The following is a 19,005-nucleotide window of genomic DNA, read 5'->3' on the forward strand; positions in this document are numbered from 1 at the left end:
AGAGATAGGGGATTATCAAATACCTTTCTGATTATACTACAGAATTTAATACCATCATGGAACCCCAATCCATTCACACTAATTAGAAAGACCAGGAGAAGAGGAAAAGAGACATCTGAGCTAGAGAAATTTCTCTTAATAGCTAAGAGAATCAAAATTGAAAATGCCTTTTGATTATCATCCAAACATACCAAAATTCCACTTAGTGAAAACTAAATAAATAGGTTTTATGGTATAAGTGAACTGAAGCACATAAAGTTGCTATTCAAAAAAGATATTATAATTTTTCACTCTAACTAAATACTGACATTCAATTTTGTTTTCTCTGAGGATTCCAAGAAAAACAGAAATATCCGAAGCCCTTATTGTCAGGTCCCAACCTAACATAAACCCCTGCATATGAGACCAGTGGGGCGAGAAAAACAGAATTTCTTTTCTTTAAACATTAACCCACCTCACCTTAGACTGTATTTTCTAACTCCAACAACTATCAGAGTATACCCTCACATGACTTTACGCCTAGCTGATACATTAACTAAACTTACAGTTGCCAACTATCTTTGAGAATGAAAAGCATGAATCACAGTAACAGAGGAAAAGGCAAGATATCTGTTCCCCCAAATCACAAGACTGACATATTTTTTAATAATTTAAAAAATTGTTTCCAACCATTTTCAAAATACTTGCCTCAGGTACGTAGTTGACTTATCAAGATAAAACTATAAAAATTCTCTAGTTTTGTTTCAAAATTTTAATGTTTACTTTCCCTTTATTTCAAGATAACTTCATTTATTTACATGTATATGTTTTTATTCACATGAGTTTATTGTTTGTTTGCTTGCTTTTGGTAGAGATGGATCTCACTCTGTGGCCCAGGCTGATCTTGAACTCCTGGGCTCAAATAATCCTGTTTGCCTTGGCCTCCCAAAGTATTGGTATTACCAGTGAGCCACCATGCCCAGCCTACTTCATTTATTTAAAATAACTCAAATCTGGCACTCAAACTGATGTCAAAAATTATCCCGAGGCTGTTCTACAGATGCTAAAATGATAATATCTGTTAAGTTTAATGCAGTTTTAAACAAGGTTGTTAGGTAATGAAGTGGTGGCTAACCAATTAAGAGGTACAGATTTTCATAAAGACTTTAAGAAATTCTACTAAGAAGTTTTTCACGACCAAAAAAAGAAAATCAGTTTTACAAGATGAGAAAAACTAAGGTCCCTGGAAATACAACAATTTGCCCAAAAGCACCTTAGATTCATGCTTAACTAGAGAGACACCCAATGGTGCAGCTTCCAATTCTAACTCACACTGACTATAATCATGTCCTCATATAAAATAAAAGCCAGAAGTAGAAAGTGTATCCAATTTTGGTCAAAGAAGAATATATTCTGAAATGTCCTGTTGTGTTTCCACTGTACAGCTGCTGGGAGTTTGTTCAGCCTCTATCTGTGCTGATTATCACACTGTATTGAAATTGTTTCATCTTTACCAATGTTATGCCAACAAGATAAGGAACAGCTGAGCCCCTTGGGGACAGGGACCCACCTCATTCATTTATTAAGCACCTGAGTATAGTCTGTGCCAACACTAACATAGCAGGTCCTCAACAGATGGCCATTTACTGGAATGAAACTCATAATCTATTTGATACATGGCATTTTCTCAGAGGTACATCTTACAGCACTATTAACAAATGAAATAAGGTCAGATGATCTGGACCAATTTGCATTGTGTTGGTATGTCACATTTGGTTTCTTCTAACAAATGCTTCCTTTTTAGAAAATTCCTTAAGCTCTTCAAACAGGAAACTTATAAAAACCCAAAAACAAAAACCTTCCATTTGGAGGGCCATAAAAATATATACAAAGTTAAATTCATTGATCTGAAAAAAAATCAGAGGATTATCAACAGAAGACATTTCCTCATGCTTGGTAGCAGCTAGTGCACTATGAAAATTACAACACACCAGCCAAACAAGCTTTACTATCTCTGAACCAGACACTGCCATGTGGCCAAGCTGACCTGCCCTGAGCAAGTTGATCAAGAATTACCATGGCAGGAATTCACACAGAAGAAAAATTAAAACAAATGGAAACTACTACCAAACTTCTAATGGACAGTAAAATTTCAGCAAGTGGGTGGGTAAGTGGAGGAATGAAGATATTTTCCAAGTTTCCTATATCTAAAACTGGCGCAAGAAGTATGGGGAAAAGAAGGGACGTTTTGTTCTCAATCACACAAAGTATCTGCTACAAGTTTGGTTTCTGCTCTGCTGGGTCACTTCTCATCTGGTGGAGGAAACAAATCCACTTTTCAATGATAGATTTTGGTTTTTTCCTATCACCCAGAAAAATGGTATCTTCTAACATCCTTTCTGGGCACATATCAGCCTGTTCAAAATAGGTTACGCAAACCAGCTGGGACCAACTGAACTTAGGGGTGGGAAGAGTCAGTAAGAGGCCCACAGAGGAGCTAAGCAGTGAGGAGTGACCCGTAAGACACCTACCTGGAAACAATTCATTATTGAGTGAAGAATCTAAAGAGAGGTCCAATGAAATTTATGTCTGATCCAGTGAAAGACAGCAGTTTCCTTATACCTGGCCTTCTCCTCTGAGAAGGAAGACTGGGAGGGGCAGGGGTGACCTGAGCAGGGGGCGGGGTTAAGGATTCCCACTCCAGCCTTCCTATACATGGGAGGTGTTTATATGAATGGTTGCTTCTACCAGGTCTGAAATGGCATAATCTCCACTGTTCCTTAAACACCTGGTAGATGACATAACAATGAGAAAGATGATGCTGACAATGACACTCACTGAGTTCCAGCCATGTACCAGGCCCTGTGCCCAAGTAGTACAACAATATTAACATCTCCTTTTGTAGATAAGGAAAGTCTAAGACCTGGCAACTTGTTCAAGGACACAAAGCCAACAAGCGAGGACCTGCCAGGCATGGTGGCTCACAGCAGTAATTAGGTGCTTCGGGAGGCTGAGGTGGGAGGACCCGTTGAGCCCAGGAATAAGAGATCAGCCTGGGTAACATAGGGAGATCCAGTCTTAACAAAAAATTTAAAAATTAGCCAGGCATAGTGGCACGTGCCTGTAGTCCCAGCTACTCTGAAGGTGGAGGTGGGAGAATTGCTTGAGCTTGGGAGTTGGAGGCTGCAGTGAGCCGCCATGTTCATGTCACTGCACTCCAGCCTGGGTGACATTGTGAGATCCTGTCAAAAAAAAAAAAAAGGAACCAGGCCCTGAACTCAGGAAGTCTGACATTAGAACCCAAACTCTTTGTCACTCTCTTTAGACACAGCGTCTAAATAAGAACATCAGACTCCTTATGAATTACTGGTGCCTCACTTCGTGTGGGTGATGGTCCTAAATCTGGTACCTTTTTAGGTCTCCACCTGAGATATTAACCCTCAGGGCGGTATTGGCCTGCTCCTCTCAGGTCCTCCCCACACCCCGTCTGCCTGGCTGAGTTTCACTGAAACACACTGTGACATTCAGCCCAGGTGTGCCAGAAAGCCCCAGCTGCACTGAGGGGGAGGGGAAGGAATAAAAGCTGGAGCCTGGCTTCCTCTTGGGACATGCTAGCTCTCAAGTTTCCAGCCTGCTTCTACACAGAGAGGTGTAACCACACACAAGCAGGACAAGAACACCACCAAGGGCTGGAACGAGCCTCACTACCCTGAAGTACCCTTAGGCATGTGGCCACCCCAGCAGACATGAAAGAGTATTCAAGCTGCTCCAGATTCACAGTTCCCTCAGGAGCTGGTCTTAGGAGAGAGAAACAGAAGGCATCACCTCTTCCCAAGCAGCCCCGCCACAGGAAGAAGAGGAAATCTGTCTCCTCGAAAAGAAAGGAAAAACTGAAACCTGTCTCCTCAAAGAGAAAGGAAAAAAAGAAAAAAACAGAAAGGCTCCAGGATCCACTCCCCGTTTGGAATCGCCCTGCACCAATATCTGTGCAGATATCACTCTGAGAGGCCCCAGCATTTGCTCTGCTGGCCGTGGCAGTGGCACGTCCCACTGTGCTGAAAGCTGAAGCCAGAGGGTCTCAATTCCACCTCTGAGCTAACACAAGGCTCCTGAATGCTCCTTTGCCATGTGTTGATCTTGCAACAGAATGTGGGACAGAAGATTTAAAAAGCTATGTGATGGGGGAAGGGCAGCCAGATCACCTTACACCAAGGCTTCTCCATCAAGCCTCCTTGGATTCCCTTTAGAGGCCAGCATCACTAGCTTCAAGAGAGGTTTTCCTCAAACTGGCACTATAAGAGCACGTGTTGCCTCCAGGGGTGCGCGTGGGAGGGGGCTGGGGGGGCACTGCAGTCTGAAGAATGGAGGCAAAGCACACATCATCTCACTCTGCACAGGACAGCAATGCCTTACTCCCAATCTGAGTTCCCCAAGTGGGGATGACAAGTGGAGGTGCCAGCAGGGTCCACCCTGGGGACCCAAGGGCTGGAGGCTGTTCCTACAGAAAATGGGAAAGCAATGGGGGAACCTCAAATTAAAGTGACCAGCACGTCATGGGTCCGGACTGCATCAGAACCCAGTGATGCCCCTCGCTGTATCCATGCCCACCAGCCTACGCTAGGTCTACAGCGGATCAGACAGGATAACCCTGGAGACCTCCTCCAAGCCCACAGCCGGCCCCACCCTTAAGGCCTGCAAATATTACTGCTACAGAGCCTTATCCCTCTTTCACAGATGAAGAAACTGAGGCATTCGGAGCAAATCACGTTACTTTTTCAAACCAGGTTGAAGTTCACTTCTCTAGCCACAATTCTGCACTTTTTTTTACAGCTTTATTACATTTCCAATTTCTCCAGATACACAACTGCTGTTGCAAAGTGAATTTTAAACACCTCTAAAGGACTGAACTCAGAATGAGATGAGGGCAGTCTGGGAGTCCAACAAGGCTGTCTTGACCGCAAGAAGAAGATGGGTGCCCCCACCTCCGGCTTGTCCCCCACCCCCTCCCCGGGGACATCCAGGTTGGGTCGCTCCCCTCCCCTCATGCCACTTCCACCGCAACCCGAGGGCGGGGGCCCAGCAGCGCGGCCCCGGGATCGCCTGGCGGGCTCCGAGGTCCCGGGGCTGAGGCGGGCGCGGGGGGCGCGGGGGGCTCGGGGGGCTCGGGGACCCTCCCCGGCTGCTCCGGGAGCTGCGGCCGCGCGCCCAGCCCAGGGGCAGGGAACTTCTGGCTGCGCGGACCCCGCCGCCCCCGCCGCCCCCGCCGCCAGGCGCGTGTGCGGCTCCGGCTTCCCTTTCTTTGCCTCGCAGCGTGTCGGGCGCGACCCCGAGGCGGCTTGGCACTCACCATATTACAGATGGAGGCGATGTTTCGGACAGTCATTAGTCTAAAGGTTGCAGCGATCCCTCACCGCCATCTTTACAAGGGGAAACCGGGACTGCCCATGGTGGCGCGCTGGCGGGGAGGCCGGGCGGCGGCGCGGCGGCGCGGCGGCCTGGGGTCCGGCTTTCAGTTTGGCTGGGAGAGGGAGGCCGGGAGGAGGAGGCGGCGGCGGCGCGGGGAGGGCGGGGAGGGAGCGCGGAGGGGCGGGGAGTGGCGGAGCGGGGGAGCCTGGGCCGCGGCCGGCGGCGCCGGGAGGAGGGGCGGCTCGGGCGAGCTGCGTGAGTCCGCGCCGGCCGCTCCTAGCGCTCCGGGCCGGGTTCCCCAGGCCCCCGCCACGCCGCCCGGGCCTGGCCTCCTGCTTTTCCTTTGGATTCCCTGCCTCTCTATTCGGACGGAAACGCCGGGCCAGGCTCCGAAGCGCGCCGCTGCGGCAGCCGCACCCCGCAGGTCCCCCTGGCCGACCCCGACGCGGAGGCAGCGGCCCTCCTCGGTCCTCGTTGCCGTCGGGGAGCCGGGGACGCCGCGGGGCGTGGGGTGGGGAGGGGGAGACGGGCGGTGCAGGCCGGGGCGAACGCGGGGCCGCCTTCCGTCCTCGCTTTTTCCTCGTTTCCTTCTTCCCGCCGCGCCCCTCGGCAGCCCCCGGTGTTTATTTTTTGGCGAGGGGTAGGGGTGGCGACGTCCAACTTTTAGTTCCGCCTCTGAGTTCCAACCAGATGGCACCGGCGGGGACCCAAGGAGTAAAATGGGGCGAGGACACTGGAGCGGTCAGAGAGCCCTCGCCAGCCGCGGGCCGGGCGCCCGGGAGAGGGCGCCGGGAGGGGAGAGGAATCCGGGTCTGGGCGGAGGCCAGCAGCGGCGCGCTCGGGCGGTTTGTGACATTAGCGAGTCCAAAGGAGACGTCCCGGTTACCCGCAAGCACTAAGGACTGTTCAAGGAGCGGAAAGAACGAAAACAAAACTTTTCCGCATCTTCAAGTCGGGCATACCCCTCTCAGGGGCACCCAGCCCCTAGTGTTGCGATGGGCGCTGTATGGGATTGTGCACGTTTCCCGCATTAAAGGTCACGGCTACGGGCTCAAAGCGCGAGTCTGTCCACCACTTAGCAAATAGGTTCACGCGAATTGAAGGGGCCCCTTTCTGAATGTGTGAAACAGTTACACGTACAAGGTTGCAATTCGATGCTTTCAAAGGAGAAGTGCAAGTGAGATGCGTGATAAATTCTTGGATCAATATATTTTAATGACAAATTGAATCAAAAGAAAAATTAATTGAAAATAGCTTTTATCCTTTTATCTAACCAAGAGTAAAGATTTGAGAACCATTGACTGCTAATATCCCTAGGATCTGGGGAGGAAATCGAAGACAGACGATGACTGAAGGTTTTGGGAGTCATGTCACTGTGCTTTCTAGTCGATGTAAGACATAATATTCCCGCTTAAGTCTTTAAACCTAAATCTTATTTCCAAATACATCCTGATGATAATTTCTTCCATTGTAAGTCATGACTGATTTTCTTTTCTCTCTCTCTCCCTCTCTTTGTTTTTTAAGAGACAGGATGTCACTAGGTTGCCCAGGCTGATCTCAAACTCCTGGGCTCAAGTGATCGTCCCACCTTGGCCTTCACACTGGGACAACAGGTGTGAACCACTGTGCCCAGTCTTTACGTTCATGATCTTTAATCGCCACCATAACTATCAGGTGGTAGATGCTATTACCTCCTTTTTTGTAGATCAGTAACTTAAGGCTTAGAGGATCAAGTATCCTGCCCAGATGCCTTTCCGAAATGTTACAGATGAAGCTGGTGTGGTAACCTGGGCTGAGCACTCTGGGAGAGGAAGAGAAGAGAACAACCGAGCTATGACCCCTCCCAGCTCGGAGGCCCAGACAACTTTAAAGATTTGAGGATTAACGTCTCAAGTTCAGGAGCAACCTCAAGTCTAAAACTCAGATCTCAGGACTCAATTTCACAGAAGTTCCACTATAAAGGCATTAATCCAAAGCTTTAAATGATATGAAAATTTTATAACAGGCCGGGCGCGGTGGCTCAAGCCTGTAATCCCAGCACTTTGGGAGGCTGAGGCAGGTGGATCACGAGGTCAAGAGATCAAGACCATCCTGGTCAACATGGTGAAACCCCGTCTCTACTAATACAAAAAATTAGCTGGGCATGGTGGCACGTGCCTGTAATCCCAGCTACTCAGGAGGCTGAGGCAGGAGAATTGCCTGAACCCAGGAGGCGGAGGTTGCGGTGAGCCGAGATCACGCCATTGCGCTCCAGCCTGGGTAATGAGCGAAACTCTGTCTCAAAAAAACAAACAAAAAAAAAAAATTTTATAACAAGAGTTCAGTATTTCTGCCAGCTTTGGCACGTGGATTGCAAGGTCCACAGGATTGAAAACACCATCAACATAATGGAAATTGAACAGCATCTGATTACTGAGTGCTCTATCAGCAAGTTAAAACGATCTTTTGCATACCTTTTAATGGTGTATATCCTAAAACTGAAACGTTCAATATAGACATCCAGATTGAAACTCAGCCAGTGAATTACGTATAAAACAAATCAATTGAACATGGCAGACCTTGTCTGACTCATAAATGATTAAATATATTTTACACTTCCACAAGTGTGATATTCACAGGTCTAAATTTGAAAATTCTTGGGTTGAAGAAGAATAATCATAACCTTAGCTTCACTCATTGAGGAAACATTATTCAGGGATGATAAGAGGTAAAAACCTTAAAAATATTGACAGGCTAATGAGAGAACTTTGAGATAAGCTGATATGCAGGTATAGTTAGGACTGGGAAAAGCAAGAAGATGGAAGGATGGGTTAGAGGGTGGCACTAAATGGCTGATAGAGTTTGGATATCTGTCACCACCCAAATCTCATGTTAAGCTGGAATCCCCAATTCTGGAGGCAGGGCCTGGTGGAAAGTGTTTGGAACATGGAGAAGGATCCCTCATGGCTTGGTGCTGTCTTCACAATAATGAGTGAGTTCTCCCGAGACCTAGTCATCTAAAAGTGTGTGGCACCTCTCCTCCCCAATCTCTCTTGCTCCTACTCTGCCATATGAGATGTCTGCTTCCCCTTTGCCTTCCATCATGATCAGAAGCTTCATTAGACCTTGTCAGAAGCATATGCTGGTGCCATGCTTCCTATATAGCCTGTAGTACCATGAACCTCCTTGCTTTATAAATTACCTGGACTTCAAACCAAAATCCTGATAATGATGTGGACAGCGAAGTCCAGGCTGCTGAGGTCTCAGATGGAAATCAGGAACTTACCGGGAACTAGAGCAAAGATTATGCCGTAGCAAAGAGCTTGGCTGAATTCTGTACATGCCCTAGGAATCTGTGGAAGTTTGAACTTGAGAGTGGTGATTTAGGATACCTGGCAGAAAAAATGTCTAAGCAGCAAAGTGTTCAAGAAATGGTGTGGCTGCTCCTAACAACCTATGCTCAGATGTGGGAGCAAAGACAAAAGATAGAACTTATATTTAAAAGGGAAGCAGAGCAAAAAAGTTTGGAAAATTTGCAGCCTGGCCATGTGGAAGAGAAAGAAAAAGCTTTCTGGAGAGAGGAATTCAAGCAGGCTGTAGAGAAATTATTTGCCAGAGATATTTGCATGATTAAAAAAAACAAAACTACCTTGGTAGTTTTCATGTGGTGTTAAGCCTGCAGGCACACAAAGTGCAAGAGTGGTAGATTCTTGGCAGCCTCTGCCTAGATTTCAGAGGATATATGGAAAAGTCTGTTTGTCCAGGCAGAAGCCTGTAACAGGGGCAGAGCCCTTACAAAGAACCTCTACTAGGGCGGTACAGAGGGGAAATGTGGGATTGGAGGCTCCAACAGGGTCACTGCTGGGGTACTGCCTAGTGGAAGTATAGAAAGTAGGCCACTACCCTTCAGACCCAAGGCTGATAAATCCATCAGCAGCTTGTATCCTGCACCTGGAAAAGCCTCAGGCACTCAACTGCAGGTCATGAGGGCAGCCTTGGAGTCTTCACCCTGCAAAGCCATTAGGGCAGGACTACCCAAGGCCTTGGGAGCCCACCCCTTGTACCAGTGTGGCATGGATGTGGGACATGGTGTCAAAGAAGATTATTTTGGAACTTTAAGATTTAGTGACATCCCTCCTGGGTTTTGGACCTGTGTGGGGCCTGTAGCCTCTTTCTTCTGGCCAATTTCCTCCTTTTGGAATGGGAACATTTACCCAATGCCTATACCCTCATTGTATCTTGGAAGTAAACAACTTGTTTTTTATTTTACAGGCTTATAGGTGAAAGGGGCTTTCCTTGTCTCATGAGACTTCGGACTTTTGAGTTAATGCTAGAATGAGTTAAGATTTCGGGGGCCTATTTGGAAAGGCTTGATAGTAGTTTGCAATGTGAGAAGGACATGAGATTTGGAGGGGACAGGGTGGAATGGTATAGTTCGGATATTTGACCCAGCCCAAATCTCATGTTGAATTATAATCCCCAGTGCTGGAGATGGGGCCTGGTATGATGTGTTTGGAACATGCAGGTGGATTCCTCATAGCTTAATGCTATCTTCATGATAGTGAGTGAGTTCTCCTGAGATGTAGTCATTTAAAAGTGTGTGGCACCTCCCCCCGACTCTGTCTCTCTTGCTCCTGCTCCGTGATATGAGACACTTGCTCCCCCTTTGCCTTCCACCATGATTGGAAGCTTTGTGAGGCCTCCTCAGAACCCGAACAGATGCCAGTGCCATGCTGCCTGTACAGCCTGCAGAACCATGAGCCAATTAAACCTCTTTTCTTTATAAATTACCTAGTCTCAGATATTTCTTTATGGCAATGTAAGAATGGCCTAATACAATAGCCTAAACCAGTTTAAGGGAGGTAATGTGTCTCTTGCTACACAAAGTATGGTTCATGGACCAACAGCATTGGCATCACCAGGAAGTTGTCAGAAGTACAGACTTTCAGTTCCCATCCCAGACCTAATAAATCAGACTCTCCAAAAAGTTTGGGGAGCACTGCTCCAGCCAATCACTTGTGGTAGAATTCTGTCTTTGCCTGACCAGCAACCATTCTCCTTTAAGTAAGAACTCCTAGCTTCTACTCTGGGGAACTTGCCATCTCCCACACTCAGACATAGGGTTCACATGTGGTTAACTTAGCCCCCTGCAGCCAGAGGAAGGCACATGACCCAGGCTTGGCCAATGACAGCACCTCATGACCCCGCCAGAGTGACTGGTTCAACAAAGAGGATGTAATATGTGCCAAGCCAATGAGATTTAGCCCTGGTACTTGTGGGAAAGAAATGCTCCCCTTCCTGAGTTTGCTAAGTTGATAAGATACTCATCTAGAGCTGCCATCTTTTCACTACCTGAGAATGAAGCCAACATTGGAAAATGGAGCTAAGAAATGAAAGCAGTCCTAAGACTTCATTTATCCACATGTTACCAGATCTAAATCCTCAGCTTTTTAGTAACTCAAGCCAGTATGGTCTTCATTTTCCTTCGCCAGTTCAAACTGGATGTCTACTAGTTACAGTTGAAGGAATCCTGATGTATCAGCATCTTCCTGTCCCTGAAATTCATTAGGCTCAATCTGAATTTTCAATGTTTCCTTTTCCTCTCTTCTTTGCCTGTGTTTAATCCATTTTGCATTGCTATAAAGGAATACCTGAGACTCGGTAATTTATAAAGAAAAGAGGTTTATTTGGCTCATAGTTCTGCAGGTTATACAAGCATGGCACCAGCATCTGCCCAGCTTCCGGTGAGGCTGCAAGAAGCTTTAGCTCGTGGCAAAAGGCACAGGGAGAGCAGGTGTGCCATATGGCGAGAGAGGGAGTGAGAGAGGGAGCAAGAGAGAGGGGAGGGAGAATTCTCTCTCTCTCTCTCTTTTTTTTTTTTTTTAGCAATTAGATCTCATGGTAACTAATAAAGTGAGAAAAGGACACCAAGCCATGCAGAAGGGATTTACCCCCATGACTCAAACACCTCCCACTATGTCTCACCTCCAGTGTTGGAGAATACCTGGGGGACAAATATCCAAACTGTATTGCTGCTCTCTAAACCAGTTTAGAGGGTTCACAGTTTGCCTCCTTCAGATTTGCCTCTTCCTTGAGACCTTCCCAGATAGCTTCCCACACATACTGCTCTCCCCAGCCCACCAATGAATTCCTGCATCCAGGTGGCTAATGGTTCCATACTTACCCTTCAGCTGTGACTGGTTCTGTGTCCATCTCTGTCCTCCTCCCTCTTTTTGCTTAGGTGACAACCACTCAACCTCTAGATGTCCCCTGCTACAGGTGGGATGCCCTTGTTATATGTTCTTATAGCACCACCTGCCTTCCCTTCATGGCACTTATATTTGTAAATATATTCATGCTGAAGAACACTGCTTGAAGGCAGTGGAGTGGATGGTTCAAATGTAGACCCTGGTGTCAGACTACCTGGACGAGCTATATGACCTTGGGCAAGCTTCTCAACCTCTCTGTACGTCAATGTCCTTATTTATGAGGTAAGCTACTAAGAGTACCCCCTCAGAGTGTGATTTTGTTAATTTATGTAAAGTACAAAGAACATGCCTGGCATATACTAGCCACTGTATGAGTGATAGCTATTATTATTGTACATGGAATTATTTGATGTTTGTATCCCACCCCCCATCAGACATGAAGAAATAGATGTCTTTTGATCACCATTTTACACAAAGAAAAAGGCCAGGCTGGGCGTGGTGGCTCACACTTGTAATTCCAGCTTTTTGGGAGGCCAAAGCAGGTGGATTGTTTGAGCTTAGGAGTTTGAGACCAGCCTGAGCAGCATCTCAAAACCCTATCTCTACAAAAAAGAAAGTAACTTGTTGGATGTGGTGGTGTGTGCCTGTGGTCCCAGCTACTAAAGAGGCTGAAGTGGGAGAATCACTTGAGCCCAGAAGGTCAAATCTACAGTGAGGCATAATTGTGCCCCTGCATTCCAACTTAGGTGACAAAGTGAGACCCTGTCTCAAAAAAAAAAAAAAAAAAAAGAGGGCAGCCAGGGATGGCGGCTCATTCCTGTAACCCTAGCACTTTAGGAGGCTGAGGCAGGAGGATTGCTTGTGGCCAGGAGTTCAAGACCAGCCTGGACAACATAGCAAGACCCTGTCTCTACAGAAAAATTTTTTAAATTAGCTGGAAATGGTGGTATGTGCCTGTACTCCTAACTATTTGGGAGGCTGAGGTTGGAGGACTGCTTGAACCTGGGAGTTTGAGGCTGTAGTGAGCCATGATCATGCCACTGCACTCCAGCCTTGGGCAACAAAGCAATACTCTGCCTCTAATAACTAAATAAAAAGGAAAGTACAGTCTGGGTGTGGTGGTTGATACCTTTAACACTAGCACTTTGGGAGGCTGAGTCAGGCAGTTCACCTAAGGCCAGGAGTTTGAGACCAGACTAGGCAGCATGGCAAAACCTCATCTCTACCAAACAAAAAACAAACAGGAACAAAAATTAGCTGGGTGCGTTGGTGCATGCCTGTAGTCCCAGATACTCTAGAGGCTGAGGTGGGAGGATTGCCTGAGGCCAGGAGGTGAGGTTGCAAAGACCCTATATCAGGAAGGGAGGAAGGGAGGAAGAAAGGGAGGGAGGGAAAAAGAGAGAGGGAAAAAGAGAAAGAAAGAAAAAAGAAGGAAAGGAAAGGAAGGAAGGAAAGAAAAGAAAGAAAGAAGTAGCTAATTGAATACTGAATATTTGGACAGTTGCCTCTTAAGTGCTCTAGAAGCTTCTGGAAGGAAGGAATCTTGTCTTGTGCATTAAAAAGTAAAAATCTTATCCAGCCTTAAGCACTGTGCCTGGCACATTAATTCCTTTCCTCTTTTCCCCTCACTGCCAAATGGGCTATTGCCACTCACTTGATATGCAAACACTGGCTGTCTGGTATGGAAAAGTATTTTTCTGGCTGTAGACTTGAGTTTGATTACCAAATTGATTTCTGCAAATTATATTTCCATTCTGTGCAGAACTTTTTGACAGCCCTTTTCTTTAATCACCATGTATCCAATAAATATTTATTAAAGACATATTCTGTGCCAGACACTGTGTGAGGCACTTGTGATTCTGGGATAAAAGAAGGTGAAACTGATGCTTACATAACTCAATTTCTAATGCAGCATTCATTGGCATTCTTAATTCATATCTTTGCTACTTTCTGTGTGCTATTAGTATAAAGATAAGATAACTGTGGCTTGAGTATCAAATTAGAATTCCTACAACAGAAACTTCATCTAAAACCATGGGTGTATTTATGGGTGGTTAAGATTCCCTAAGTTAGCCAGGCAGGGTGGCACATGTCTATAGTCCCATGTACTTGGGAGGCTGTGACGAGAGAATCACTTGAGCCTAGAAGTTTGGGTTCAGCCTAGCTGACATAGTGAGACACCATCTCTATTAAAAAAAAAAAAAAAATGGGATGCCGAGGCAGGCAGATCACAAGATCAGGAGATCAAGACCATCCTGGCTGACATGGTGAAACCCCATCTCTATTAAAAATACAAAAAAATTAGCCGGGTGTGGTGGCACACAACTGTAGTTCCAGCTACTTGGGAGGCTGAGGCAGGAGAATCACTTGAACCTGGGAATCGGAGGTTGCAGTGAGCTGCTGAGACTGTGCCACTGCACTTCAGCCTGGTGACAGAGTGAGACTCCATCTCAAAAAAAAAAAAAAAAGAAAAAGTTGTTTAAGCCTTTGAAACAATTGGCATATTTTGAACTGCCAAGTGAAATGCCATTGAAGGATTTTTAAGTTGAGTTGGAACATGATTAGATTTTTATTTGGTAATACCTTTTAATTAACTGAAAGAATGGATTACTCTAGTTAGCTACAATCTGGGAAAAGAAGGTTAAAAGATAGCAACATTTTCCTTGGTGAGGCCAGTTAGAAATCTGTGGTGAGAGAGGCCCAGAGTTGTTGATAGTCTGAATTTAGGGGAGTAGCAGTGGAAAAAGAGAGATGGACATACAACACTTTTTTGGAGGTAGTCAGCTGAATTTGTGATTGACTGGGATGAAGGACAAGGGTCAGTTCCAGATTTCTGAGATTTCTGACTGAAATGAAGAGAAACGTCATTTTGGGTTTTCTGTTTTGTTTTGCTGAAGGAGAAGTTTCAGGTGAGGTAATGAGGGAGAAGTGAGTTTGGTTCGGAAGTGTCGACTTACAGACAACCATGGAACACCTGAATCATTGTATCACTGTACAAGTGTAGGGCTCAGAAGAAAAGTCTGAACTGTAGAAATAAATCTAAGAGTGATTGATATATAGAAGATAATGGAGGACATGCAATTATGGATTGAAATGCCCAGAGTGTGCCAAATGAGATATAGACAAGCATGTAGTCATGAAGAGCTCCACCATGCAGAGAACAGGTGGATAAAGAGTAGCTAATGAAAACCAAAAGAGAAATTCCAAAGTGGCAGAGAAAAAAACCAAATTGGCCAGGCACATTGGTTCATACCTATAATCCCAGCATCTTGAGGTGCTGAGACAGGAGAAATCACTTGAGGCCAGGAATTCAATACCAGCCTGGGCAACATAGTGAGAAATGCCCATCTCTACAATGGTGGCATTTGCCTGTAGATCTAGTTACTCAAGAGGCTGAGGACAGAGGATTGCTTGAGCTCAGGAGTTTCAGGCTATAGTGAGCTATGCTTATACCGCTGCACTCCAACCTGGGAGACAGAGCAAGACCCTGTTTCTAAAACTAAATAAATCAACTTTTTAAAAAAAGAAAATCAAAATTAACACACAACATCACAAAAGCCAGAGAGTATTTCAAGATGGAGGAAGCAGTCAAATGTATCAAATATAGCCAAGTGATCAAGGAAGATAATATTAACAATGATCACTTCTTGAACAAGACTTTAAGATGCATTTAATCCTTTTGATGAACCTGTGAAGGAGGTAATATTAAATATTACCCTTTTGCAAGGATCTCTTGGGGCCAGGAGTTCAAGGCCAGCCTGGATAGCAAGACTCTGTATCTTAACAAATAAAAAATAAGGCTGGCACAGCAGCTCACGCCTGTAATCCCAGCACTTTGGGAGGCCGAGGAGGGCGGGTCACCCGAGGTCGGGAGTTCGAGACCAGCCTGGCCAACATGGTGAAACCCCGTCTTTACTAAAAATACAAAAAATTAGCTAGGCATGGTGGTGTGCACCTGTAATCCCGGCTACTCAGGAGGCTGAGACAAAAGAATCACTTGAACCCAGGAGGCAGAGGTTGCAGTGAGCCAAAATTGTGCCACTGCACTCCAGTCTTCAGCCTGGAAAACAAGAGCAAAACTCCACCTCAAAAAAAAAAAAAAACATAGCCAGTCATGGTGGCATACACCTATAGTCCTAGCTACTCAGGAGACTGAGGCTGGAGGATTGCTTAAGCCCATGAGTTAGAGGCTGTAGTGAGCTATGAACATACCACTGCACTCCAGCCTTGATGACTGGATAACCAGAGTGAGACTCCATTTCTAAAAAAGACATTTTTTTTTAAATACCCATTGCAGAGAAGAGAAAACTGAAGCTGAGAACTTAACTAATTTTCCCAGTCTGGTGAGTATTATCTCAGCAGAGCGTATTACTAAGAGTTCTCTGACTTCTATCAAGGGTAGCCTGGGTGGGATGGTTGGGAGATAATACATATGGGAATGGATTGAGCAGTGGAAAGCATATGAAAAGACAGACTCTAAAGATGTTTGGCTGTGAAGGAAATGAGAGACAGGTGGTAGACAATTGGAGTCCTCAAAAATGCCTTGAGTGGGTGGTTCTCTGCCTGGTCTGCAAAGGCCCCTTCTGATCTGGCTCTTCCCTGCCTCTTCCAACTTTTAAGCCAAAGACAGCACTCACTTCATGCTTCTAAGCCTACAGGCTCACAATTCCTCCCATTATCTTCCTTTTGTTTCAAGTCGACTGGTTCCTCAAAATTCAGTTCAAACTTTACTTCCATAGGAAGTCTTCTCAGCCTTATCTTCATCAGTAAGTTTTCATCAAAAGTCACTTTTTGTAATTCTTTAAAAATCGAAACTGCCAGCCTGGGTGACGTGGCTCACACCTGTAATCCCAGCACTTTGGGAGGTCAAGGCAGGTGGATCACCTGAGGTCAGGAGTTCAAGAACAGCATGGCCAACATGGTGAAACTCTGTTTCTTCTAAAAATACAAAAAATTAGCCGGGAATGTGGCAGCTGCCTGTAATCCCAGTTACTTGGGAGGCTGAAGCAAGAGAATCGTTTGAAGCTGGGAGGCGGAGGTTGCAGTGAGCTGAAATTGTGCCACTGCACTCCAGCCTGAGCAACAAGAGCAAAACTTCCTCTCAAAAAAAAAAAAAAAAAGAAAAAAGAAAACAAACAAAAAAAACTGCCTAGCACAGTGCTAGGCACTGCACAGGTGGTTCTCAGATACTCAGCAGGTAATGAATGATTTTACCTGAAATGCTTGACTCACTTGATCAGAAGCAGCATACTCACCACCCTGCTTTTTCTGGTGGTTCTCTCTCTTCTTCGCATTCCGGTCTGAATTACATGGAGCTGAGAGCCCTTGAGTGTATGGGAGGATGGCATTTAGAAGGTAAGTGCATGGTGAGGAAGTTGAAGCCAAGGAGCTTCCGTAGAAATGAGACTTCCTAGAGAGGTTTAGCCATAAAGAGAGATCTCAGGCAGCAGCTTGCGGGAGGCAAGAGAATAAATAGGTTTGTTGATTTATTTCTTCCTTTTATCAAAATAGTTCAAGTGAAAAACCTTGAGTATGTTTGTCATCAAAAGGTGAGGGGCTCATGAACAGGGACTTGATGGAGGAAGTTATTAGAAGGAGTGGGGGATAGGGCAGATCAAGAGCCAGGAAGCTTTAGAAAGGGGGAAGTCCTTCCACTAGGTTGAGGAAATTAATCCGAGATGCCCTCCATCTTCTACGTAGACAGAAATATCTTCTCCTTCACTACCCACAAGGAGTTCGCACTGCCTTGCTCACTGCTCAGTCCCTCGGAACAGCAGGCAACTAGTAGGGTTTAATAAATAATTGTTGAATGAGGTTATGAATGAACGAGGATAAGATTGGAAGAATACTAAGCATAGACTCTAGTATACGATAAGTTGTACACAGTTCCGCAGTGAGCAGGTCTATGCAAACCTACCCCAAAGTCTGAGGCAGCTAAGACGGTGAAGAAAGAGGCTGACGAATGCAGTTTCTTAGAAAGAAACATTTAATGGGTATTTACAAACAGTAGCTTTGTGTGTGTCTCAGGTGGCATGAGGCAAAATGGTGGATTCCCCACCATTACCCCTACGACCCAGGGCTTAAATACTACAGGGAAAGGAGTGGCTCAGAAGGGATTTGTAGGACAATTGAAGTACTATAACATCAAGGTTATTTGACCTAAGGGCAGGACTGAGGGTCAGTATGTGCTCTTACACAAGGAACAATAGATAACTTGGAAATCTCAGAGGCCTTCCGAGAACCGGGGTTAATCAGAAGCTAACATGGTGCATTAGCACCGAAGACAGAGTTGCTTTGGATACCACATATAACCTGGCCTTATTTAGAACAAGATTTCTGGGCTGGGCACAGCGGCTCATGCCTGTAATCCCAGCAGTTTGAGAGGCCGAGGAGGGCGGATCATGAGACCAGGAGTTCGAGACCAGCCTGACCAACATGGTGAAACCCCGTCTCTGCTAAAAATACAAAAAATTAGCTGGGCATGGTGGTGAGCACCTGTAATCCCAACTACTCAGGAGCCTGAAGCAGGAGAATCACTTGAACCTGGGAAGCGGAGGTTGCAGTGAGCTGAGATCACACCATTGCACTCCAGCCTGGGCAACAGAGCAAGACTCCGTCTCAAAATAAATAAATAAATAAATACAAGAACAGGATTTCTTTGGGGACATTTATATTACTTCCATGTCCACAAACACTGTTCACAATAAAGGCAAAACTATTTTTTCTATCCCGATTATACCTCATGCCCTCCTAGCCCCTCACTATGGGTCACCTACACTGCTTTGACAATCCCACCTCCACCTGGGGAGAGGGCAAGGATTCTGAGGCAGCACCTGCCATGAGACTTCTCTTAGAGGGGCAGCATCCTGTAACTCTCTTTGGTCCTGTCCTCCTAGAAAGCTGTAAACCATGTGGCCCATTGAAAACAAGGCGAGACTGTTCTAAATGCCCCCGCTGTACAGTTTTGTCCCCAGTCAGGGGTGAGGGTTTCACTCTTCCATTCCTCTTGGAAAATTAGATAGACAGCCAGATTAGGGTTTACACTGGCAGAGCCACAGACATAGCATCCTCCTAGTGGCGGCTGTGGTGCTCTGTACTGGGTAAGGCACTAAGCAAATGCCAGACATTGCTTACCGTCACCAGTGGCCAAAAAGAGGTAGGCTGTGAGGAAGTGAGCATTGCAAAATTCTATACTCAATTGTTAAACCTTTCAAGATCTACAGGAAGTCAGTAAATGGATTCAAAAGTCTCAAGGGTACTAATTGATTCAGATGATCACAAATGTCTTCTGCTTTTTTTTAAATGGAATTCTGGTTCAACTGAAACCTTTGAAAAATGCAACACTGTAGATGTTTCCATTTTCTCATTGTATTCATTGCCATTTGGACTTTTTAAATAAACGGGGAAACTCAGGGATAGCTTAATTATCTTT

The 19,005-nt window shown here is 45.8% G+C and overlaps 1 protein-coding gene across 1 annotated transcript in view; it reads right to left on the reverse strand.

Annotated features, from left to right (window-relative positions):
• Positions 1 to 5,433, reverse strand: part of USP46 (ubiquitin specific peptidase 46) — a 67,315-nt gene extending 61,882 nt beyond the window's left edge. The window contains exon 1 of the mRNA XM_021670369.2: positions 5,327 to 5,433. Within this exon, the coding sequence (XP_021526044.1) occupies positions 5,327 to 5,362 (36 nt within the window). The 5' untranslated portion in view covers positions 5,363 to 5,433. The remainder of the gene's footprint in view (positions 1 to 5,326) is intronic.
• Between the last annotated feature and the right edge of the window lie 13,572 nt (positions 5,434 to 19,005).

Source organism: Aotus nancymaae, unplaced genomic scaffold, assembly GCF_030222135.1.
Source record: "Aotus nancymaae isolate 86718 unplaced genomic scaffold, 86718_ANA_hifiasm-v0.15.2.pri h1tg000006l, whole genome shotgun sequence".
Lineage (NCBI taxonomy): Eukaryota > Metazoa > Chordata > Mammalia > Primates > Aotidae > Aotus > Aotus nancymaae.